This window comes from Bombina bombina, chromosome 10 (genome assembly GCF_027579735.1).
Source record: "Bombina bombina isolate aBomBom1 chromosome 10, aBomBom1.pri, whole genome shotgun sequence".
NCBI lineage: Eukaryota > Metazoa > Chordata > Amphibia > Anura > Bombinatoridae > Bombina > Bombina bombina.
This window is the reverse complement of record NC_069508.1, coordinates 184,851,303-184,877,955: the sequence shown is the minus strand read 5'-3', so window position 1 is coordinate 184,877,955 and position 26,653 is coordinate 184,851,303. Positions and strand designations below refer to the sequence as shown.

The 26,653-nt window shown below is 38.2% G+C and overlaps 1 protein-coding gene across 1 annotated transcript in view; it reads right to left on the bottom strand.

The window, feature by feature from the left end:
• The window catches only part of LOC128641431 (G-protein coupled receptor 54-like), a 74,934-nt gene extending 51,866 nt beyond the window's left edge, over positions 1-23,068 (bottom strand). The window contains exon 1 of the mRNA XM_053694065.1: positions 22,743-23,068. Coding sequence (XP_053550040.1) covers positions 22,743-23,007 — 265 coding nt within the window. The 5' untranslated portion in view covers positions 23,008-23,068. The remainder of the gene's footprint in view (positions 1-22,742) is intronic.
• Between the last annotated feature and the right edge of the window lie 3,585 nt (positions 23,069-26,653).

The window sequence follows — 26,653 nt, the reverse complement described above, 5'->3', positions numbered from 1 at the left end:
CCAGTTAGTAACAAGTAAGCAAGCTGACTGTCTGGCCAGTTAGTAATAAGTAAACAAGCTGAATGCCTGGCCAGTTAGTAACCAGTAAACAAGCTGACTGTCTGGCCAGCTAGTAACAAGTAAACAAGCTGACTGTCTGGCCAGCTAGTAACAAGTAAACAAGCTGACTGCCTGGTCAGTTAGTAACAAGTAAACAAGCTGTCTGTCTGGCCAGCTAGTAACAAGTAAACAAGCTGACTGTCTGGCCAGCTAGTAACAAGTAAACAAGCTGAATGTCTGGCCAGTTAGTAACAAGTAAACAAGCTGACTGTCTGGCCAGTTAGTAACAAGTAAACAAGCTCACTGTCTGGCCAGATAGTAACAAGTAAACAAGCTGACTGCCTGGCCAGTTAGTAACAAGTAAAAAAAACTCACTTTCTGGCCAGTTAGTAACAAATAAACAAGCTTACTGTCTGGCCAGCTAGTAACAAATAAACAAGCTGACTGTCTGGCCCATTAGTAACAAGTAAACAAGCTGACTGTCTGGCCCATTAATAACAAGTAAACAAGCTGACTGTCTGGCCCATTAGTAACAAGTAAACAAGCTGACTGTCTGGCCCATTAGTAACAAGTAAGCAAGCTGACTGTCTGGCCAGTTAGGAACAAGTAAACAAGCTGACTGTTTGGCCAGTTAGTAACAAATAAACAAGCTGACTGTCGGGCCAGTTAGTAACAAGTAAACAAGCTGACTGTTTGGCCAGTTAGTAACAAATAAACAAGCTGACTGGCCAGTTATTAACAAGTAAACAAGCTGACTGTCTGGCCAGTTAGGAACACGTAAACAAGCTGACTGTATGGCCAGTTAGTAACAAGTAAACAAGCTGACTGTCTGGCCAGTTAGTAACAAGTAAACAAGCTGACTGTCTGGCCAGTTAGTAATAAGTAAACAAGCTAACTGTCTGGCCAGTTAGTAACAAGTAAACAAATCTGACTGACTGGCCAGTTAGTAACAAGTAAACAAGCTGACTGTATGGCCCGTTAGTAACAAGTCAACAAGCTGACTGTCTGGCCAGTTAGTACCAAGTAAACAAGCTGACTGTCTGGCCAGTTAGTAAAAAGTAAACAAGCTGACTGTCTGGCCAGTTAGGAACAAGTAAACAAGCTGACTGTCTTGCCAGTTGGTAATATGTAAACAAGCTGAATGTCTGGCCAGTTAGTAACAAGTAAACAAGCTAAGTGTCTGGCCAGCTAGTAACAAGTAAACAAGCTGACTGTCTGGCCAGTTAGTAACAAGTAAACAAGCTGACCGTCAGGCCAGCTAGTAACAAGTAAACAAGCTGACTGTTGGGCCAGTTAGTAACAGGTAAACAAGCTGACTGTTTGGCCAGTTAGTAACAAATAAACAAGCTGACTGTCGGGCCAGTTAGTAACAAGTAAACAAGCTGACTGTTTGGCCAGTTAGTAACAAATAAACAAGCTGACTGGCCAGTTATTAACAAATAAACAAGCTGACTGTCTGGCCAGTTAGGAACACGTAAACAAGCTGACTGTATGGCCAGTTAGTAACAAGTAAACAAGCTGACTGTCTGGCCAGTTAGTAACAAGTAAGCAAGCTGACTGTCTGGCCAGTTAGTAATAAGTAAACAAGCTGAATGCCTGGCCAGTTAGTAACCAGTAAACAAGCTGACTGTCTGGCCAGCTAGTAACAAGTAAACAAGCTGACTGTCTGGCCAGCTAGTAACAAGTAAACAAGCTGACTGCCTGGTCAGTTAGTAACAAGTAAACAAGCTGTCTGTCTGGCCAGCTAGTAACAAGTAAACAAGCTGACTGTCTGGCCAGCTAGTAACAAGTAAACAAGCTGAATGTCTGGCCAGTTAGTAACAAGTAAACAAGCTGACTGTCTGGCCAGTTAGTAACAAGTAAACAAGCTCACTGTCTGGCCAGATAGTAACAAGTAAACAAGCTGACTGCCTGGCCAGTTAGTAACAAGTAAAAAAAACTCACTTTCTGGCCAGTTAGTAACAAATAAACAAGCTTACTGTCTGGCCAGCTAGTAACAAGTAAACAAGCTGACTGTCTGGCCCATTAGTAACAAGTAAACAAGCTGACTGTCTGGCCCATTAATAACAAGTAAACAAGCTGACTGTCTGGCCCATTAGTAACAAGTAAACAAGCTGACTGTCTGGCCCATTAGTAACAAGTAAGCAAGCTGACTGTCTGGCCAGTTAGTAACAAGTAAACAAGCTGACTGTTTGGCCAGTTAGTAACAAATAAACAAGCTGACTGTCGGGCCAGTTAGTAACAAGTAAACAAGCTGACTGGCCAGTTATTAACAAGTAAACAAGCTGACTGTCTGGCCAGTTAGGAACACGTAAACAAGCTGACTGTATGGCCAGTTAGTAACAAGTAAACAAGCTGACTGTCTGGCCAGTTAGTAACAAGTAAACAAGCTGACTGTCTGGCCAGTTAGTAATAAGTAAACAAGCTGAATGTCTGGCCAGTTAGTAACAAGTAAACAAGCTGACTGTCTGGCCAGCTAGTAACAAGTAAACAAGCTGACTGTCTGGCCAGTTAGTAACAAGTAAACAAGCTGACTGTCTGGCCAGCTAGTAACAAGTAAACAAGCTGCCTGCCTGGTCAGTTAGTAACAAGTAAACAAGCTGCCTGTCTGGCCAGCTAGTAACAAGTAAACAAGCTGACTGTCTGGCCAGTTAGTAACAAGTAAACAAGCTGACTGTCTGGCCAGCTAGTAACAAGTAAACAAGCTGACTGCCTGGTCAGTTAGTAACAAGTAAACAAGCTGCCTGTCTGGCCAGCTAGTAACAAGTAAACAAGCTGACTGTATGGCCAGTTAGTAACAAGTAAACAAGCTGACTGTCTGGCCAGTTAGTAACAAGTAAACAAGCTGACTGTCTGGCCAGTTAGTAATAAGTAAACAAGCTGAATGTCTGGCCAGTTAGTAACAAGTAAACAAGCTGACTGTCTGGCCAGCTAGTAACAAGTAAACAAGCTGACTGTCTGGCCAGTTAGTAACAAGTAAACAAGCTGACTGTCTGGCCAGCTAGTAACAAGTAAACAAGCTGACTGCCTGGTCAGTTAGTAACAAGTAAACAAGCTGCCTGTCTGGCCAGCTAGTAACAAGTAAACAAGCTGATTGTCTGGCCAGCTAGTAACAAGTAAACAAGCTGAATGTCTGGCCAGTTAGTAACAAGTAAACAAGCTGACTGTCTGGCCAGTTAGTAACAAGTAAACAAGCTCATGTCTGGCCAGATAGTAACAAGTAAACAACCTGACTGCCTGGCCAGTTAGTAACAAGTAAACAAGCTCACTTTCTGGCCAGTTAGTAACAAATAAACAAGCTTACTGTCTGGCCAGCTAGTAACAAGTAAAAAAGCTGACTGTCTTTCCCATTAGTAAAAAGTAAACAAGCTGACTGTCTGGCCCATTAATAACAAGTAAACAAGCTGACTGTCTGGCCCATTAGTAACAAGTAAACAAGCTGACTGTCTGGCCCATTAGTAACAAGTAAACAAGCTGACTGACCAGCCAGTTAGTAACGAGTAAAGAAGCTGACTGCCTGGCCCGTTAGTAACAAGTAAACAAGCTGACTGTCTGGCTAGTTAGTAACAAGTAAACAAGCTGACTGTCTGGTCAGTTAGTAACAAGTAAACAAGCTAGTCAGTGGGTGCGAGGAAGAGATTTGCTTAGGTTATTACATCAACTACAGCATTTTATTGAATGAAAGTTGCTATTAGACACTAATACAATTTCCTTATTGTGCTCTTAATGCTAAACCTGAAAGACATTGTACTCAAAAACAATTATATACTTAAATAGACAGTGTACTGGTTCCCATTAATGTGCTTCTAATGATTTGTTATACCAGAAGCAGAGTATACAATGAATGTTTAATTTCTCCTTTAGGTTTATTTTTTAAATGAAATGTATGTTGTTTTTTGTTCTTTGAGACCACAACCCATTAAATTGCACTAAGTCGGCAGGGAAATCATATTTCTTTATATTAACACTTTATATTCACACAAGTGCATCCTTATTTGCGAGTTAAATTAAAATTTAAATAGAACAAAAAAAATGCAAGTGATGTGGTGCACTAATTCCATTTGCATCCCATTTTACAAGTCACTGGTTAATATTTATCATGTGCGCGGTCTAATGCACACTACAGTATTCATGTTGCAGGTGCTTAGTTTTCCTCAGATAATAGATTTTTATGAGGGACTGCACTAAAATTTAGGTTGGATAATTCTCAACCGCAAAGCTGATGGCATACATACACACATTTATACGCACACACATATACATATACACACACATAAACATACATACACATATACATACACACACTTTTATACACACACATATATACATACATACACATACACACACATTTATACACACACATATACATAGATACACATATACACATACATACACACACATTTATAAACACACACACATAAATACATACATACACATACACACACATTTATGCACACACATATACATACACATATACACATACATACACACACATTTATACATACATTATATACACACACATTTATACACACACATACATACACCCAAACACATTTATACACACACATACATACATACATACATTCATACACACACACATTTATACACACACATACATACATACATACATACACACACACATTTATACACACACATACATGCATACATACACACACACATTTATACACACACTTTTATACACATATACATACACACATACATACACATATACACACACACATTTTTTTACACACACATACATGCACACACCCTTTTATAAATACACACATATACATACATACACATACACACATTTATGCACACACACATATACACATACATTATATACACACACATTTATACACACACACACACATACACATATACACATACATACACCCAAACACATTTATACACACACATACATACATACACATATACATACACATTTATACACACACTCTCCAGAGCATACACATGTACACACACACTCTCCACAGCATGCACCTATACATGTACACACAAACACACACTCTCCAGAGCATACACATATATATGTACACACAAACACACACTCTCCAGAGCATACACATATACATGTACACACAAGCACACACTCTCCAGAGCATACACATGTACACACAAACACACACTCTCCAGAGCATACACATACACATGTACACACAAACACACACACTTCAGAGCATACACATACACAGGTACACACAAACACACACTCCCAGAGCATACACATACACATGTACACACAAACACACACTCTCCAGAGCATACACATGTACACACAAACACACACTCTCCAGAGCATACACATACACATGTACACACAAACACACACTCTCCAGAGCATACACATACACATGTACACACAAACACACACTCTCCAGAGCATACACATGTACACACAAACACACACTACAGAGCTCACACAAATGTATGTACATACTCTATATAATCCAATATCAAAAATACAAAGTATGTGTGCACTGTGCAGTATACTGAGGTGTGTCTGACCTGTAAGGGGGAATCCTGACATTTGGGGAGAACAAGATCAGCTATGGTTCATCTAATCAATCAAGCTGATGCTTTTCAATGTGATTCTGGTGTGAGGTTAGCTGGTTAAATAGATTAAGGGCTGGTTAAAGAGATTTAGGGAAGTTAACAGGAGCAAAGCAAGGTAAAGACTGAGGAGGAAGCATGGAATTGCAGACAAATATAAGTTTACTGACTGGAACAGCAGAACTACTATGGGAAGCTGTAAAATCTGAGACAGAGAGCAAAAATCTATAAACATAAACCTTACCTTAATGTGTGAAGTATCAGCATGACACTATACATCAGCCACAGCAGCACATGTAACTTCCCTCTCACCCTGTACTAGACGATGCTGCATGGGGGAGGGGTGTGTGTGTACTTATTCTTCCCACTGACACCTTTCTACAAAGCACTGTTCCCCTAACAAACACCTAGATTACGAGTCTTGCGTTAGGCTTAAAAAGCAGCGTTGAGGGGTCCTAACGCTGCTTTTTAACGCCCGCTGGTATTACGATTCTTGATTTTACAGGTGTACTGCTCACGTTTTCGGCCAGATTCGAAAATACTGCAAATCCATTTATGTCAATTACGTGTCCTCTTTTTTCAATGGGACTTGCATAGCGTCGGTATTACGAGTCTTCCAAAAAGTGAGCGTTAGACCCTCTCCTGTCAAGCCTGGTACCGCATTTAAAAGTCAGTAGATAAGAGTTTTACACAACAACGCCGTAGTATAAAACTCTTAACTAAAGTGCTAAAAAGTACACAAACACCCATAAACTACCTATTAACCCCTAAACCGAGCCCCCCCCCCCCCACATCGCAAACACTAAAATACATTTTTTAACCCCTAATCTGCCGAACCGGACATCGCCACCACTATAATAAATATATTAACCCCTAAACCTCTGAACTCCCGCATCACAAACACTAGTTAAATTTTATTAACCCCTAATCTGCCGCCCCTAACATCGCCGACACCTACCTACATTTATTAACCCCTAATCTTCAATCCCCAACATCGCCACCACTATTCTAAAGTTATTAATCCCTAAATCTAAGTCTAACCCTAACCCTAACACCCCCTAACTTAAATATAATTTAAATAAATCTAAATAAAATAACTATCATTAACTAAATAATTCCTATTTAAAACTAAATACTTACCTATAAGAAAAACCCTAAGCTATGCTACAATATAACTAATAGTTACATTGTATCTATCTCAGGATTTATTTTTATTTTACAGGCAACTTTGGATTTTTTTTTTAACAATGTACAATAGTTATTAAATAGTTATTAACTATTTAATAACTATCTAGCTAAAATAAATACAAAAGTACCTGTAAAATAAAACCTAACCTAAGTTACAATTACACCTAACACTACACTATAATTAAATTAATTCCCTAAATTAACTACAATTAAATACAATTATCTAAAGTACGAAGAAAACCCCCCACTAAATTACAGAAAATAATAAAATAATTGCAAGATTTTTAAACTAATTACACCTAATCTAATCCCCCTAATAAAATAAAAAGCCCCCAAAATAATAAAAAGCCCTACCCTATACTAAATTACAAATAGCCCTTAAAAGGGCTTTTTTTGCGGGGCATTGCCCCAAAGTAATCATCTCTTTAACCTGTAAAAAAAAGTACAATACTCCCCCAACATTAAAACCCACCACCCACACACCCAACCCTACTCTAAAACCCACCCAATACCCCCTTAATAAAACCTAACACTAACCCCTTGAAGATCACCCTACCGTGAGACGTCTTCACCCAACCGGGCTGAAGTCCTCAACAAAGCCGGGAGAAGTCTTCATCCAACCAAGCAGAAGTGGTCCTCCAGATGGGCAGCAGTCTTCATCCAGACGGCATCTTCTATCTTCATCCATCCGGCGCGGAGCGGGTCCATCTTCAAGGCAACCAACGCAGAGCATACTCTTCATCCGACGGCCGACTACTGAATGAAGGTTCCTTTAAATGATGTCATCCAAGATGGCGTCCCTTCAATTACGATTGGCTGATAGAATTCTATCAGCCAATTGGAATTAAGGTAGAAAAAATCCTATTGGCTGATGCAATCAGCCAATAGGATTGAGCTTGCATTCTATTGGCTGATTGGAACAGCCAATAGAATGTGAGCTCAATCCTATTGGCTGTTCCAATCAGCCAATAGAATGCCAGCTCAATCCTATTGGCTGATTGCATCAGCCAATAGAATTTTTTCTACCTTAATTCCAATTGGCTGATAGGTTCATGTTAGGGTGTTAGGTGTAGATAAAGAGCAAATTGAACCCAGCACAGCAATCCAATTGGTAAGTTCTCCTGGAGTCACTACCAGAACTCCCAGCAAATATTGATAATAAAGAAAAAAGAGGATATCCAAATATGCCAAAAATGTATTTAATGTAATGTATCAGAACATCACAGAGTACAAAATCCACAACGTTTCGGGGCTTACCCCTTAATCATGTGTTAAACATTCATACAGAATCACCTGTTTAAATAGCATCCTGGGGTTTTAACCCTTACAATCTTATACACCTGTTCAACTTATAGCAAACAGCACCACCTATTGTTACCTCATAGGATGAATCTGTAGAAAATACAAATTACCAACAGCTATGAAGCCTCCAGCTAACTAACTAATATGAATACTAACAAAGTGTATATACATACTAACCCTAACTACACTAAATACCTACTCCAAATTCACTTAATAACCTATAAAAATAAGTGTAGCAATCAAATATATCAGAAACTGACTAATAAAACACAGACCAATCTATCTCTCTATTTAACCCCTTTGGTTCAAGGGTATTGAGATGAAATATCCAAAAAGTCTCTCTTTGTTTAAGCAATAAATCTATATTGCCCCCTCTTCTAGGTACCTTGATCTGCTCAATTACCTGGAACCGAAGCTGGCAAATATGATGACCTGCTGCTAAACAATGATGTGCCACAGGAGCCGTCATAGGAGCTGTTAGGTGTAGACATAAATGTTATTTCCCCATAGGAATCAATGGGGCTGTGTTAGGAGCTGAACGCTGCTTTTTTGCAGGTGTTAGTTTTTTTTTTTAGCCAGCTCTCCCCATTGATTCCTATGGGGAAATCGTGCATGAGCACGTTCAGCCAGCTCACAGCTAACGTAAGCAGCGCTGGTATTGAGGTGAGATGTGGAACAAAATTTTGCTCTCCGCTCACTTTTCTGCAGCTAACGCCGGGTTTGTAAAAAACCCGTAATACCAGCGCTGTCTGTAGGTGAGTGGTGAGCAGAAACTGCTCGTTAGCACCGCACACCATTACCGACAAAACTCGTAATCTAGCCGAAAGTTAGTTGATCTGAGGGCCACAGCAGAAAGAGCAGGGCTAAGGGGACCAGCAGACTGGATGCTGTCTGTCCAAAGCTGCAGGGATACAGTGTGAGATGAGTCACACAGCCTCAAGAATGAAAAGAGCAGTGTATGCAGCTGCACAGATGCTCAAATTCTCACGTGCTTGCCGCTCCAGCTTTCTGCTGCATGCACCTACAGTCAGCCCTACCCTGAACAATCCCCACCACCAGAGCAGTGACCTGGTTACAGTGGTAACCCCAGTAGGATGCCTGATGCAGTGGGAATGGCTGGATGCCGAGTTAGGGCTTAGCATTCAGTGCTGCACGGTGCACATCCAAAACAGCACATGGCACTAGCTTGGCATGTCACATGATACCGGCACGGTCTGGCACAGTTTCTCACAAATAAATATAAGCAGTGTCCCCCATGTCACATGACATCAGCAGTCTGGCATGAACCAAAAAATTTTTTTTATATATATTTTTTTTTTTAGGACTCTTGGGCCCCACAACAAAGACTGGGCCCTGGGCAGCTGCCCCTTTTTCCCTGTGTTAAAGATAGCCCTGTTCACACCGTAAAATTCTGGGGAAATAAACACGTTGAAAAACAAAGAAATAAATACTTTACTAGATTTAAACCTTTATACAAATGATATGAGATATTATCTTTTACATTGTTTGCATGTTATAAAGAGTTGTATATAACTGATTCCTTTATTTCACCAATAACCCATTTAAATAAAACATCTCTCTCTTTCTCTCCCTTTCTCTATCTATCGTTCTATCTATCTCTCTATCTCTCTATCTCTCTATATATATATCTCTCTATCTATCTGTCTATCTATCATCTGTTTTACTATCTATGTAAAGGGACATACAATTCTAAAATAAAAAGGCTCTGTGTTAGAACATTTTAATATTGCTCTATTATATGTACAGTTTATAAAAAGGTATTTTACTCATGCAAAGGGTTTAAACAGTAACACATAGTCAGTTCCAGGGTAGCAATATCCTACTGGGAGCTAGCTAAACATCTCTGATGAGCCAATGAGAAAAGACATGTGTGTTGCCACGAATCACCAGCTATCTCCAAGTAGTGCATTGCCTACCAAAGTATGCTTTCAACAAAAGATACCAAATGAACAAAATACATTTTAGGAGTGTGTTGCTGCTTTAAATTAAGCATAATTGAAAAGTCTCTTTAATTTGCATACCCTGTCTGGTTCATGTCCTTTTAAAGATCACTAGTGAACAATAATACAAATTCTATATAGAGAATGGCTTTAAGCAGAGCTTTAGAAAATGTGATATTGTGTTATATTTAAACATATAAAGCATTAACACGATAGAGACATAATTACTTCTTATACACTAAAATAGATTAAAAAGGTGTTACAATCAGCTGATAAGAGGTTACAAAAACCAGCAAGCCACAAAAGTCTTATATGATACAACCATAAGTATCAGTGTATACCACCATCTAGTGTTCATATATGGAATAGCATGGCATTTCCCTAAATCCTATTCTATCAGCAAAGTTAAAAACATGTGTGAATGCTTTTTTTTATACAGGTCAAGTCATAAGTGTATTTCATGCTTATGCAAAAAAGAAATGCAATGAAGCAACACAATGTATATTGTACACCAACGGTAAACAGCACTATATGTGAAATCTATATAAACGTTTCTGCTCCTACTATTGATTCTGAACAGACCTGTGGGTACGTTAGTGCATGTTGTTATAACATAGCTAGGCTGCTACTGATTGCTGCAACATATTGTAGACTTTTCTGGAAGGCAAGCGGATACTTAAAGGGACATAAAACCCAGATTTTTTTTTTCATGATTTAGGTAGAATATACCATTTTAAACAACGTTCTAGCTTACTTGTATTATCAAATTTGCTTCATTCTCTTGGTATTATTTGTTGAAGGAGCAGCAATGCACTACTGGTTTCTAACTGAACATATGGATGAGCCAATGAGAATCAATATATTTATGCAGCCACCAATCAGCAACCAGAACCTAGGTTCTTTGCTGCCCCTGAGCTTACCTATATAAACCTTTCAGCAAAGGATAACAAGAGAAAAAAGCAAATTAAAACTGAATCTCTAATTATTACTTTACTGTCCCTTTAAAGGGACAATCTACAGCAGAATTGTTATTGTTTAAAAAAAATAGATAATCCCTTTATTACCCCTTCCCCAGTTTTGCATAACCAACACTGTTATATTAATATACTTTTTACCTCTGTGATTACCTTGTATCTAAGCCTCTGCAGACTGCCCTTATGTCAGTTATATTTATACACTTTTTACCTCTGTGATTACCTTGTATCTAAGCCTCTGCAGACTGCCCTTATCTCAGTTATATTTATACACTTTTTACCTCTGTGATTACCTTGTATCTAAGCCTCTGCAGACTGCCCTTATCTCAGTTATATTTATACACTTTTTACCTCTGTGATTACCTTGTATCTAAGCCTCAGCAGACTGCCCCCTTATCTCAGTTATATGTATACACTTTTTACCTCTGTGATTACCTTGTTTCTAAGCCTCTGCAGACTGCCCCTTATCTCAGTTATATTTATACACTTTTTACCTCTGTGATTACCTTGTATCTAAGCCTCTGCAGACTGCCCCTTATCTCAGTTATATTTATACACTTTTTTACCTCTGTGATTATCTTGTATCTAAGCCTCTGCAGACTGCCCCTTATTTCAGTTCTTTTGACAGACTTGCATTTTAGCCAATCAGTGCTGATTCATAAATGACTCACAAGCACAATGTTATTTATATGGAACTCATGAACTAGCACTGTCTACCTGTGAAAAACTGTCAAAATGCACTGAGATAAACCACTTTGCAGGGTTAAACACATAGCTTTTCCTTGCCTGTGATAAAATAACATTCTCTATCAAATAAGAGTATTTAATTTTATTTCTATAATGACACTTTCATTTTAACTTGCATGTCCCTTTAACCTGTATTCTATCCAGCACCAACTCTTCTCTTCCATCATCATCTGTTAATGAACCTTCCTTACACATGTGTCACCTCTCTGGAACTCTGCACTGTTACAATCAAAGCATGACATTATTCAAATGCAATATATATATACTGTATATATATATATATATATATATATATATATATATATATATATATATATATATATATATAAAATATATATATACACACACTGTGCGGCCACTTTATTAGGTACAGCCCTGCTGTGCACACAAATAATTTGTTCCGCTACGTTGCACGTCACATGACCTCAGTTTTGCTATAAATACAGCAGAACAACCTTCATACTATCAGTTAAAGGGATAGTAAACCCAATTTATTTCTTTCGTGATGCAGATAGAGAAGCAAATTTAAGCAACTTTCTAATTTACTCCTATTATCAATTTTTCTTTGTTCTCTAGCAATTTTTATTTGATAAGGCGGGAATGAAAGTTTTGGAGCCGGTCTATTTTTTGTTCAGTACCCTGGATAGGGCTTGCCGATTGGTGCCTGCATTTAGCCATCCAATCAGCAAGCGCAACACAGGTTCTCAACCTAAAATGGGCCAGCTCCAATGCTTTTATTATTGCTTTTTCAAATAAAGATAGCAAGAGAATGAAGAAAAATTGATAAATAATAGAAGTAAATTAGAAAGTTGCTTAAAATTGCCGCTCTATCTGAATCATGAAAGAAAAAACTTGGGTTTAGTATCCATTTAAGCGTACAAACCGCAGCGAGAATGGGAAAGAGCACTGATCGAATGGACTTTGAACGTGGCATAATAGTAGGTGCAAGAGGTGCTGGACGAAGCGTATCTGAAACAGCAGTGCTCCTGAACTTTTCACATACCACAGTTTCAAGGGTGTATCGATAATGGTGCAATGAACAAAAAACATCCAGTCAGCAGCAGTGATGTGGAAGAAAAACGCTCGTTGATGAGAGAGGTCTGAAGAGGATGTCTAGACTTGTGCAAGCAAACAGACAGGACTACAATTTCGCAAATCACATCAGAATTCAACCTTATTGCAGAGAAAAATATATTGCACCACCCCACTAGGTGCACCTTGTTGTAAATGGGCTACAACAGCGGGTGGCCACGACGGGTGCCGTTGTTATCAGAGAAGAACAAGAGAGCACTCCTTCTGTGGGCACAACAACACCAGCACTGGACCATTGAAGACTGGAAAAAGGTTTCTTGGTCTGACAAGTAAAAGTTCCTAGTGCGTGATGATGATGGCAGGTGTGGGGAATGTTTTCTTGCCACACGTTGGGTTCATTGATACCCCTAGATTCACGTCTGAATGCCACAGCGAACGTAAACATCATTGCTAACCAAGTGCATCCGTTCATGTTGACAGTTTACCCTCAGGCAGACGGTTACTTCCAGCAGGATAATGCGCTGGTGAACAAAGCCCGCATCACTATGGGATAGTTCCTGGAACATGACAAGGACTTTTCTTTGCTGCAGTGGCCCCCTCAGTCCCCGGATCTCAATCCTATTGAACATCTTTGGGATGAGCTGTAAAGGGCTATTCACTGCAGGCCTACACTCCGTTGAATCTCCAGGAGTTGTGTTACACACTCATGTCTGCATAGTACACACTACCTCCACAACGTTTTCAGCATCTTATTGCTAAAGGAGGCTTAACATGCTACTAGGTAGCTGTACCTAATAAAGTGGCCCCACAGTGTGTATATATATATTTGTAATCAGTTCTATTTATGTATAGTGTTTGAAAATATAATAAATCACAATCCTTCACACTTCATTGGATCTTGCTGGATAAAATAAGTCCATTCATTATAACAGCCCTCACATTTTGACAATGTTATCAGGTGTGACGTGAGAGCACGGTGATTAATGTAATTCTTCACTGAGGTTGTTTTGGTTAATATTATAAAGTGGACTTTCCATTCTTACCCTGTCACTCAGCCAGATCTTAGTGAATACTGGTCAATACGTTATTACATTTGTGCTGACATTTTTTTGTCATATTGATTGCTGCAGTCTATTTCATATTTCAGCCATGATTGCTCTTGTAAGTGAAAACACAAAAGTATTTTCCCACTTATGTTTTGCATCTGTGTTATTATATTTACAGATCTGTGCAAAGAAAGCAACTGGCACAGCTGAATACTGATGGAATGGTTTAAAGGGAGATTTCTAGTGCAATAATTAATTGTTTTAGTTCACTAGCACATTTCATTTTGCATTACTGTTCATAGATAACAATGGGCCAGTTTGCAAGTGGCACTCTAATGATAGTACGGGCTGCGATACACAATATTGTTGGACCGTGATACCATTGGTGAGTGACTTGACATTACAAGTCCACAGTAAATCGCGTTAACCAGAGAAGGGTTAGTGCGACTAACTTCGCTTGAGCATAGCCTATACATTCATACACAGCATATACACATATACACTTTTGAGCCATTCCCAATCAAATACCTTGAAACAGGCAATATCATTTTTATTCCATTTTAATGTGTTTGGAATAGAAATACTTTCAATTTATATGTTCTTCACTTATATCTGGATACAATATATATATATATATAAACATCCAAGCACCAACTTCTTCCCTCTCAAGGACATCCGCCTGGGTGCAAACTTGAGCAAAGCAAATTTGTTTTACTTGCAGCGCTTGTGTATACAGTGACCTGTGGCTCCTGTCTGAAGCGGATCCCCAAATGTCCGCGGTGTATGATGTAGTATAAATAGATAATAAGATAGGAGCGCCAAAGGAGGCAAGGCCAAAGGTTAAAGGGGTGGGTGGTGTAATATAGTCAGGATTAGAATTAGAATTCGGATTGAAATATATCCTCTATGATGGTGGACCGCAAAAGTTGTATTAGTCCTACCCAATGTCTAAGTAGATTTGTCAGAAGCGTGAAGTCCAAGCGTATAGCGCTTTGGATTGGGGGTTTAAAATCGCATATACTAAGAAGGCAAATATAGGTGCAGGTAAATGTATATTATAGTGGAGAATTTCTCAATGGGAACACTAAATAACGAAGAACATACGTTTTCCAATTAACGAAGAACATACGTTTTCCAAATTGATGATTTAGACTGTCTTCATCCAAAGGGTTTAAACAACAAGGAAGACCTCTGCCATCTACTAAGTCTGAAGCAATAACAACCCAAGGAGAAAAAGACATCCCCCCAAGGTCTGATGGAAGTCCCCATCACGCTTCTGACAAATCTACTTAGACATTGGGTAGGACTAATACAACTTTTGCGGTCCACCATCATAGAGGATATATTTCAATCCTAATTCTAATTCTAATCCTGACTATATTACACCATCCAAACTTGAGCAAAGTACAGGAACCGAAAAAGATGCATATATATATACAGTATACATATATATATATGTGCATTCACGCTAACCCAATCGTCGTCTTGCAAGGTCCCGGCCATGCTAACATTAGGCTTAGGGTGCTTGGCACCAAGAACCTGGACTAAATTTAGTGCAGTTCCTGGGAGACGAACGCATTTAGGGGACGAATTATCAAGCTCCTAATGGAGTTTGATGCCCCTGTTCTGCGCAAGCCTTCAGGCTAGCCGGAAACAGTAGTTATGAAGCAGAGGTCTAAAGACCGGTGCTCCATAACCTGTCCACCTGGTCTGAGGCTGCGGACATCAATCCGCCCGGTCCTATACGATCGGGTTGATTGACACCCCCTGCTAGCGGCCGATTGGCCACAAATCTGCACGGGGCAGCATTGCACAAGCAGTTCACAAGAACTGCTTGTGCAATGATAAATGCCGACAGCATATGCTATCTGCATTTATCGATGTGTGGCGGACATGATACGCTACATTGTATCATGTCCGCCCGCACTTTAATAAATCGGCCCCATAGCCTCCTGTTAGCTTGCCCAGGGCTCTGGCAAAAAGAAGGTCGGGTTAGCGCGATCTCTAGAGCGCATTATGGAAAGTTTGTAGCTACAGGGGAACTTTTCACCTGTAGCTTTGAAACCTTTACATTTGTTTTTAACGAAAACTAATGTAAATGTTTAAAGAAAATTCAACAAAAAATAAAAAGTGTAGGGAACAAATATTCGGGGAAACGAATTTCCTCGAATATTCGTTTAGAAAATTTCGTTCAAAACTAAATTTTCTTCCCTGCGCATCCCTAATATATATTTATATTGTTTGTGAAACGCTAAGATTTACCAGTGCAACAAATAAAGGGAACTTTCAGTCATGAAGTATAAAATACTTAATTCTGAAAATACTTCATGCTGAGAGTTCCTTTATTTGTCTGAAGCATTTGCTGCACTGAGCTCCTTAGGCAGCCTACTGCAGAACGCTATTTTACTGTGAGGTGACGTTTCCACCTCTTAGCCAATAGTATGCTAGCTATCCGGCTTGGGCGCCAGCTGTCCCGCACGGCTATTGGCTAAGAGGTGGAAACATCACCTCACAGCAAAATAGCATTCTGCCGTGGGCTGCCTGAGGTGCTCATCACAGTGAATGCTTCAAACAAATAGCCCGAAGACCTAATGTAAAGTGTGCCCCATAGAAGTCTATTATGCGAGAGATTTAGCACACAAGCACTATCCGACCTCCAAATGTTAGCGCGTCCTAAACATTCACTCCAGCAAGAGAAAAATACTTTCCACATGTGATATAAGCAAAAAATAAAAGCGCTAGGCACTTAACTTGAGTGATTTTAGCAGTAATATTTTTATATCTATGCCAATATGTTTATTTATCTGTTATTAAAAAAAAACTTTGCAGAGCAGAAGAAATAAGCTAAACATACTCCAAGGGGTCTGTCTATAGGCAGCAAAACATGCAATTTTCTTGTTGTATATGTTTTCATAACATTTATATTGAATCTTTTGCAAGGCAGGGGTTAATTATTCTGATACATACTATGTGAACATAAAAATTACTTTAATGTCTCATTGATTGAATCTTTAAATTCTGTCATAATCCCTTAAAATAGTTTCAAGGGACATTTTGCAAATATTTTAAATTTTAAAATCTATAAACTTTCATTATTCACGATGATGAAACTTTTAAAAACACTTTTCACTTTACTTTTTCTTTTAAACATCTTTGTATTCTTTGATGAGGTGAGGGGGACTTGTTGCCAGTGGTCTTTTTGTGCTTTGTGGGAGGGATCACAACGGGTGTGTATTGGATAGTGGGGGTGTGTTATGGGTGGGATCAGTTGAAGTCGATGAATGTGGTGGGAGGAGCCGGTGCTATCCCTGGAAACCCTGTTGAAGAAAGTGGCAGGAGGGACAGCAGGAAGAGCTTCCAACCAGTGACAATCCCACAAAATCTGGGTTAGTTGGGACTTAAGGGGATGTAATATGCATTTCCTACTACTTTCAAATTTAAATAGAATTTTCTTGCAAAAAGTTTTAAGGAGTATAACAGCATAAATAGTTTCTAATTGTCCTATATCAGTTCTATAAATGTGCTGTAAATGTCATTTTGTGGTAATTATATTTAGTACCAATTAGTACCTCCCTGGTATATATATCAAGGCTTGCTGAGCCAACCTGTTGGTAATTGCATAAATACAACAAACCATAGACCAGGAGAACTAGGAACTGAGTCTGGGTGATCTGGTTGTGGATTCTAGATGGTGGAGATTGCTGAGCTCATGGTCAGTGAAAAACTGTCAAAATGCACTGAGATAAGAGGTGGTCTTCAAAGGCTTAGAAATTAGCATATGAGCCTACCTAGGTTTAGCTATCAACAAACAATACCAAGAGAACAAAGCAAATTTGATGATAAAAATGAATTGGAAAGTTGTTTAAAATTGCATGCCCTATCTGAATCATGAACGTTTTATTTTAACCAGACTGTCCCTTTAAGAAACAAATTCCGAACAACCCCTTAACAAATATTGAACGAAGCAAAATCATTTTTTATTTTTTTTTCATGACAAATTATTTGTCCAAAAGGAAGTCCATATACTTGTCTATTGCTTATGGCATTTCGGCCACACTCTTAAGAAGTACAGTGCAACAGTGACATTTAAACATTAAACCCTTCTGCATATGATCCAACTCTAAATGTAATACTTCCCTTCATTCTTGTCTCAACGGTGCAAACTGAAATTCCTCTATGCCTTATATGTTTTGTCATGCTTTAGTCATATGGCAATATCGAGAACATCAGATAGCATGTTAGAGACAGGAATCACATCTGGAGGTTATGAGCGCATAGTGTGAAATTAAAACCGTACAACAGTATAATATTAAATAGATCATTTGCTGGAAGGATAACAAGATATATAACAGACTATATTTTCAGTCACCAGATAGTCTATGACTGTAATGAAATATATAGCTTTTTTGTAATTCTGCAACTCAGAATCTTCGCATTAATCATTATTTATGTATCTCTTTATAGATCCTACTGAGCATGTGCAAGAATTCACAGACTATACGTATATGCATTTGTGATTGGCTGATTGCTATCACATGGTACAAGGGGAGTGGAAATATACATAACTTTGAAATTTGTTATAAAAAAATCTGCTACTCATATGAAGTTCAGACTAAGTGTTATTGCATTGTCTTATTATCTTGCATTTGTTGATTATGCAAATCTAATGTGTTGACTGCTCCTTTAATGAATCTATAGCATAGATATATATTTTGTTTATTATATTGGGACGATATCCTTCAGTGCACTAATCAAACATTATTTTAAAATCACATGTTCTATCTGAAGAATAAAACTTGCCCTATAAGATGACAGTGTGTTAGAAACAAGGCCTAGGATGAAGCTCCTTGATACCTTTAAACTTACAGACACAGAGTATTTTGATAACAGCTATGACACAGGTGACGCTTTCATGTGTTTTGAGACCTTAAAGGAACAGTTCACCCACATTTTTTTCTTTCATGATTCTGACAGAGCAGCAATTTTAAGCAACTTTCTAATTTACTTCTATTATCAATTTTTCTTCATTCTCTTGGTATCTTTATTTGAAATGTAGGAATGTAAAGCTTTAGAGCCGGCCCATTTTTGGTTCAGCACCTGGGTAACGCTTGCTGATTGGTGTCTAAATGTAGCCACCATTCAGCAAGCGCTATCCACGGTGCTTTACAAAAAAAATGGGCGGTTAACTAAGCTTACATTTCCCTTTTTTCAAATAAAGATACCAAGAGAAAGAAGAACAATTGATAATAGGAGTAAATTAGAAGGTTGCTTAAAGGGACCGTCTACACCAGAATTTTTATTGTTTTAGAAAATAGATAATCCCTTTTTTACCCATTTCCCAGTTTTGCATAACCAACACAGTTATAATAATATACTTTTAACCTCTGTGATTATCTTGTATCTAAGCCTCTGCAAACTGCCCCTTTTTCAGTTCTTTTGACAGACTTGCAGTCTAGCCAATCAGTGCCTGCTCCCAGATTACTTCACGTGCACGAGCACACTGTTATCTATATGAAATATGTGAACTAACACCCTCTAGTGGTGAAAAACTGTTAAAATGCATTCTGAAAGAGGTGGGCTTCAAGGTCTAAGAAATTAGCATATGAACCTCCTAGGTTAAGCTTTCAACTAAGAATACCAAGAGAACAAAGCAAAATTGGTGATAAAAGTAAATTGGAAAATTGTTTAAAATTACATGCTCTATCTGAATCATGAAAGTTTATTTTGGCCTAGACTGTCCCTTTAAAATTCCATGCTCTATCTGAATCATGAAAGAAAAATTTGGGTTAAGTGTCCCTTTAAATCCCAGGGGTGTTCTCTACGGTTAAATTGAAACTACTACAGCAGTGTCAGTAATGAGCTTCTGTATTCTGTATTGTGTCATTTTTGTAGATGCTCATTGGCTGACTGATACTTCCTATTAATGCTGATCGGCTAATAGGTCCATCATCCAATGAGCTAGAATGTAAGAGCACAATAGATACTGCTGTATCAGTTTCAGTTTAAAGGGACATGAAACCCAAAAATTTCTTTTCATGATTCAAACAGAGCATGTGATTTTAAAGGAACATGAAACCCAAATATTTTCTTTCACGATTCAGATTGATCATACCATTTTAAACTGCTTTCCAATTTACCTGTATTATATAATTTGCTTCATTCTTTTGACATCCTTTGTTGAAGGAGCAGTAATATACTACTGGGAGCTAGCTGAAAGTCAATGACAATAGGCATATATTTGTAGTCACAAATCAGCAGCTTCTGGGCCTACCTAGGTATACTATTCAACAAAGGATACAAAAAGAATAAAACAAATTAGATAATAGAAATAAATTGGAAAGTTGTTTAAAATAGTATGCTCTATCAGAATCATGAAATAAAAAAGTGTGTTTCATGTCTCTTTAAATCACTTTTCAATTTACTTTTATTATCAAATTTTAAGCAAATTTGTTACTATGTAAGAAAATGGCATCCTGTTTTAATGCTGCTATTTCATATTGATGAGTACAATGTCACTTTAATTCTTCCTTTGCCCTTTTATGGATATTGACACCCTTAAGAAATGGAGATGACCCCCTGGAGCCTCTGCATCTGAGAGCACCCCCTCTTTTTGTGTATGCTATAAGCACGTACAAATAGTCAAGTAGCCTGAAAACCTTCAAAGGAGTTAATTAAGTGACACCAGGATATTGCCAGCTATAGTAAACTTCTGGCATTACATGCCTAGGTATGTAATGAAATATCACACTTCCAATCAACAAAATGAAATATAGTAACACAATTTAATTGAAACAAATCTCTGCATTGCGTCTACATATGACTGGCGCTTTATTTTGACAAATGGCCATTCGCATTAATAGCCAAGTCTTGCAGTTAGGTGAAGTAATCCATTAATGATATCTAGTTTGTGTTTACGCTTCAGTGCTTACATAAAGTCATTCCAAGGATGCTTAGAACATTCTAATACTAGTCTTGTATTAACTCATGCCCAAGTTGTTATACTGAATATATATATATATATATATGTGTGAATTGTAATCATTATGTAAATATATCAAACATTGTAAATAATACTGTCCTTTTGCTTTTCTCAAAGTTACTGAGCAATCAAAAATCAATGAGTACCGGCCCCTTTCTCTTAAGTACCGGCACCTTTTATTTTACAAAAAAGCACGGTCTATGTATATATTTATTTATATATTATATTTATATATATATATATATATATATATACACACACACATATTTCTATACACACACACACATATATATATATATATATATATATATACACACACACACATACACACATATATATATATATATATATATACACACACACACACATATATATATATATATATATATACACACACATATATATATATATATATATATATATATATATATATATATTTATATATATATATATACACACACACACACACATATATATATATATATATATATATATATATATATATATATATATATATATATATACACACACACACACACATATATATATATATATATATATATATATATATATACACACACACATATTTCTATACACACACATATATGGAAACACACACCTCACACACAAACTACACTATACACACACACCGCACACACACTCTACATGCACACACATTACACATACAAACACACCACACACAATACACTATGCACACACATATATATATATACACACACACACACACACACACACATATTTCTATACACATACACATATATATGGAAACACACACCTCACACACAAACTACACTATACACACACACCGCACACACACTCTACATGCACACACATTACACATACAAACACACCACACACAATACACTATGCACACACATATATATATATACACACACACACACACATATTTCTATACACATACACATATATATGGAAAAACACACCTCACACACAAACTACACTATACACACACCGCACACACACTCTACATGCACACACATTACACATACAAACACAATACACTATGCACACACATAACACAAAGACAAACATATAAACATTTACACTATACACACACCACACAAACACTACACACCCTACACACATACTACAATGCACACACATAATTACACAACACGCCCATACACACCGCACACGTAGACACACATGCTAAACACACAGAAACTACACACACACACCTCTCTCACACAAACAAACCACAAACATACACACACTTTCCTTTTCAGTTAGGATTTTTGTTACTGAAAATGTACTTCCCATTACAAGAGCAATATTATTCCATTTAAAACTAAAGGACATTCTACCAGGCCAGTACATGCTAGGTTTTACCTCTAGACAGGACACTAAATGTGATTTATAGGCTGATAGAGGTCCTATTAAGGTGAGTCAGTTAGAGGAGGCTGCAGAATTGCAGGAACTCACTGATTATAATAAATTGCCTAATGTTATTGATGATAATTTACCTTTCATATATAACTAAATCTGAACAAGAATACTTAATATACCATTTATAGAAATATCCATAGCTTATAAAAACGCGTTTGGATTATCTGCTTTTTCATATTAATGAAGTATCATTTGTCAATATTATAGCTTTTGTTTATCTTCATTTTTATATAAATTAAACTAGAATTAAAATGCTTTCTTACAATAAATGTAGTTCATATATGAGTTATTTTTTTAATCTAAAGGATAACTAGATAATCACCTAATCAAATGAAGAGAAACACAGATTTATGTAAATTGGTTACAGTAGTAATAGTTTTTTATTTCCATTCATTAAAGAATATATTATGCTGCCCATGAAACTACTCATAAAACAGATTTGAACTCATTGTCTCTTATTGCTTCTTACCTATATAAAAATTAGTGGCCGTCCTCATTTGTCTGTGTTTGGAAATGACATAAATAACAAGAGAGTTCCCTATTAGTCCCACCAACATAATAAGGGCAAAAAACAGGGGCACCAGCCAGGCATCTGTCAGGAACGGTGGATGACCTGTGTCAGTCTTGTTCTCCAGGGACTCATTGCTTTGACTGACATTCCCCAGAATACTAATATTCATTGTCTCCAAGGAAAAGTTTAGCATCATATCCAACATTCCGTCTCCAGGAGCCATCAACAGGCAGTTATCATGGGATACAAAAAAAAACAAAAGTAGTTATCTCCCTGCACCCTACTCAAAATATTGGTTTCTACTTAGTGTTGTCCCCAAAGTATTGTGCCTTATCCATAGAATTGTACTCTGGTCACATTTGGATCCTGGACAAAAATCTCTGTCCTGGTTAAAATAATTCTTTCTTTGATCCTTGATGAAAATGTTACATAGAGCTATCCATGGTGTCTGATAACCCCTACATGGTGATCTGTACTAACTTATAACAGCAAATGTCACATCAACATCTGGGGGGAAAAGCCTGAAGTATCTTCTCTTCTGAAATTGTCCTCTTGCATTTGCTGACTATTCCTTTGGTTTTTAGTTGTTTGTTTTGTCTCCATAGCACACATACTCTGTTACTGGCTGTGTTCTCCCCATGCAGATAACACAGAAGAGACTGATTTAACTCTCCTGCTTTTGTGTTTTATACTGAGACAGCTGCACGTGGAGGCTGAGCGGTGATAAAGACCATCGTATACAGTTGCCTGGCAACAAACCCCATCCCAAGTTTTGCTTTTGGCATCAATAGGTTTATTTTCTTTATTTGTGTGAGCACCTCACTAATGTAGGCTGATTACCCAGTCATGTAAGGGAGCTGTTGTTACTTAGCACAGTTAATACGCTATGCCCTACAGGGGCATCTTCATGAGAGAGGTATATATTAACACTAATACAGGAATAAAGAGAATGACAATGAATTACAGTTATCGCTGGCATCTCTTAACTGCCCTTTGTATGAAAGAACAAGCACAATTATAAAAGGACATTACAGGAACATATAAGTGGAAGAAGAAAATGCATTTTATTATAGCATTGCTTGCATAGATCTGTGTGTTTCATTACTGTGCTTGCATAGACCTGTGTGTTTAACCACTGTGCTTGCATAGACCTGTGTGTTTAACCACTGTGCTTGCATAGACCTGTGTGTTTAACCACTGTGCTTGCATAGACCTGTGTGTTTAACCACTGTGCTTGCATAGGTGTGTGTGTTTAACCACTGTGCTTGCATAGACCTGTGTGTTTAACCAGTGGCGTAGCGTGGGGGGGGCCACAGGGGCGGTTGCCCCGGGCGCAAAATTCTGGGGGGCGCAAAATGCTTGGCTCCCAGCCTCCCCAGTCCCCACCATCTCAAGACAGTAGACAGTCACAGTCCCACTCCCAGCGGCGCTACAGGGAGGCTAAAAAATCTGACAGGCACCTGCGCCCAGCCGTTCTGTCTCTCAAGTGAACTGTCTACTACTCTGAAGTCAAGACGTGCTGTGTAATGATTTAATTATCATAATTTTATGAGTGTAATCCTATCCGACCGTTACCTGCTGCTAGACTAGTGTTTATGCCACTAGTTAGCATGGTCCACTCCCACTCCCAGCGCACATGTCAGGAGGGAGAAAGAAGTCAGAGCAGCAGAGCCAGAGTGGAGTCAGACTGACTAGTACGCCGCGCCCGCAATGATAAGGGGTAAGTAGTGTCAACAGAAATGACCAAACTCATCACCGGGACCGTATCAGAACCAGACCACCAGTGCCACTGCCAGCCAGAATTATAATTGAATTATTATAGCCCCTGTTTTTGCCTGGGCCCTGGGGAATAGGGATTGGAAATGGCAACGCACGCAAAATGCAGCTTAGCCTCTACCGTTACCCAGGTGACGTTGCAGGGCCAGCCAGCCAAGTTCCAAAGGACCCAGAGTCACTCTGAGCCAGCCAGACAAATTCCAACTTCCAAAGGACCCAGCGTCTGAGCCAGCCAGCATGCCAGAGTGTGAGAGTGATCTATGCTGCTTTAAAGTGAAAGCTGGTTATTTTATTTCAAATTCATTTTTAACCTGGGTAAAATAAAACATACAAGATGTAAATGATCTACATCTTGTATGTTTTACCCAGGTTAAAAATGAATTAAAAAAAATAATAACTGGCTTTCACTTTAAAGCAGCATAGATCACTCTCACACTCTGGCATGCTGGCTCAGATGTATTTAAAAATTAAATACCATGTTTAAATATTAAACCAAAATTTTTTAATTGTTAAGTTATATAATGTACTTACTTAATGTATATAATAAAGTAATGGTTGCCTGAGTTTAGAATTATATATATATATATATATATATATATATATATATATATATATATATATATAGTATATATTTTTGTTGTTAAAATAAAGCTTTGTTTGTTTTAAAACAAAAACCTGTCTCCTAAGTTGTTGAGCTGTCTCCTATATTCAAAGCAAATTTGCCAATCCCTACTGTACTGGTGGAAGAGACTCAGTCAGTGCTAATGGATTAGGGGGGCGCAATTCTTGCCTTGCCCTGGGCGCTGAGAAGCCACGCTACGCCACTGTGTTTAACCACTGTGCTTGCATAGACCTGTGTGTTTAACCACTGTGCTTGCATAGACCTGTGTGTTTAACCACTGTGCTTATATAGATCTGTGTGTTTAACCACTGTGCTTATATAGATCTGTGTGTTTAACCACTGTGCTTATATAGATCTGTGTGTTTAACCACTGTGCTTGCATAAATCTGTGTGTTTAACCACAGTGCTTGCATAGACCTGTGTGTTTAACAACTGTGCTTGCATAGACCTGTGTGTTTAACAACTGTGCTTGCATAGACCTGTGTGTTTAACCACTGTGCTTGCATAGATCTGTGTGTTTAACCACTGTGCTTGCATAGACCTGTGTGTTTAACCACTGTGCTTGCATAGACCTGTGTGTTTAACCACTGTGCTTGCATAGATCTGTGTGGTTTCACCAATGTGCTTATATAGATATGTGTGTTTAACCACTGTGCTTGCATAGACCTGTGTGTTTAACCACTGTGCTTGCATAGACCTGTGTGTTTCATTACTGTGCTTGCATAGATCTGTGTGTTTAACCACTGTGCTTGCATATACCTGTGTGTTTAACCACTGTGCTTGCATAGATCTGTGTGGTTTCACCACTGTGCTTATATAGATCTGTGTGTTTAACCACTGTGCTTGCATAGACCTATGTGTTTAACAACTGTGCTTGCATAGACCTGTGTGTTTAACCACTGTGCTTGCATAGATCTGTGTGGTTTCACCACTGTGCTTATATAGATCTGTGTGTTTAACCACTGCGCTTGCATAGATCTGTGTGGTTTCACCACTGTGCTTGCATAGACCTGTGTGTTTAACCACTGTGCTTGCATAGACCTGTGTGTTTCATTACTGTGCTTGCATAGACCTGTGTGTTTAACCACTGTGCTTGCATAGACCTGTGTGTTTAACCACTGTGCTTGCATAGGTCTGTGTGTTTAACCACTGTGCTTATATAGATCAGTGTGTTTAACCACTGTGCTTATATAGATCTGTGTGTTTAACCACTGTGCTTATATAGATCTGTGTGTTTAACCACTGTGCTTATATAGATCTGGGTGTTTAACCACTGTGCTTGCATAGATCTGTGTGTTTAACAACTGTGCTTGCATAGACCTGTGTGTTTAACCACTGTGCTTGCATAGATCTGTGTGTTTAACCACTGTGCTTGCATAGACCTGTGTGTTTAACCACTGTGCTTGCATAGACCTGTGTGTTTAACCACTGTGCTTGCATAGACCTGTGTGTTTAACCACTGTGCTTGCAT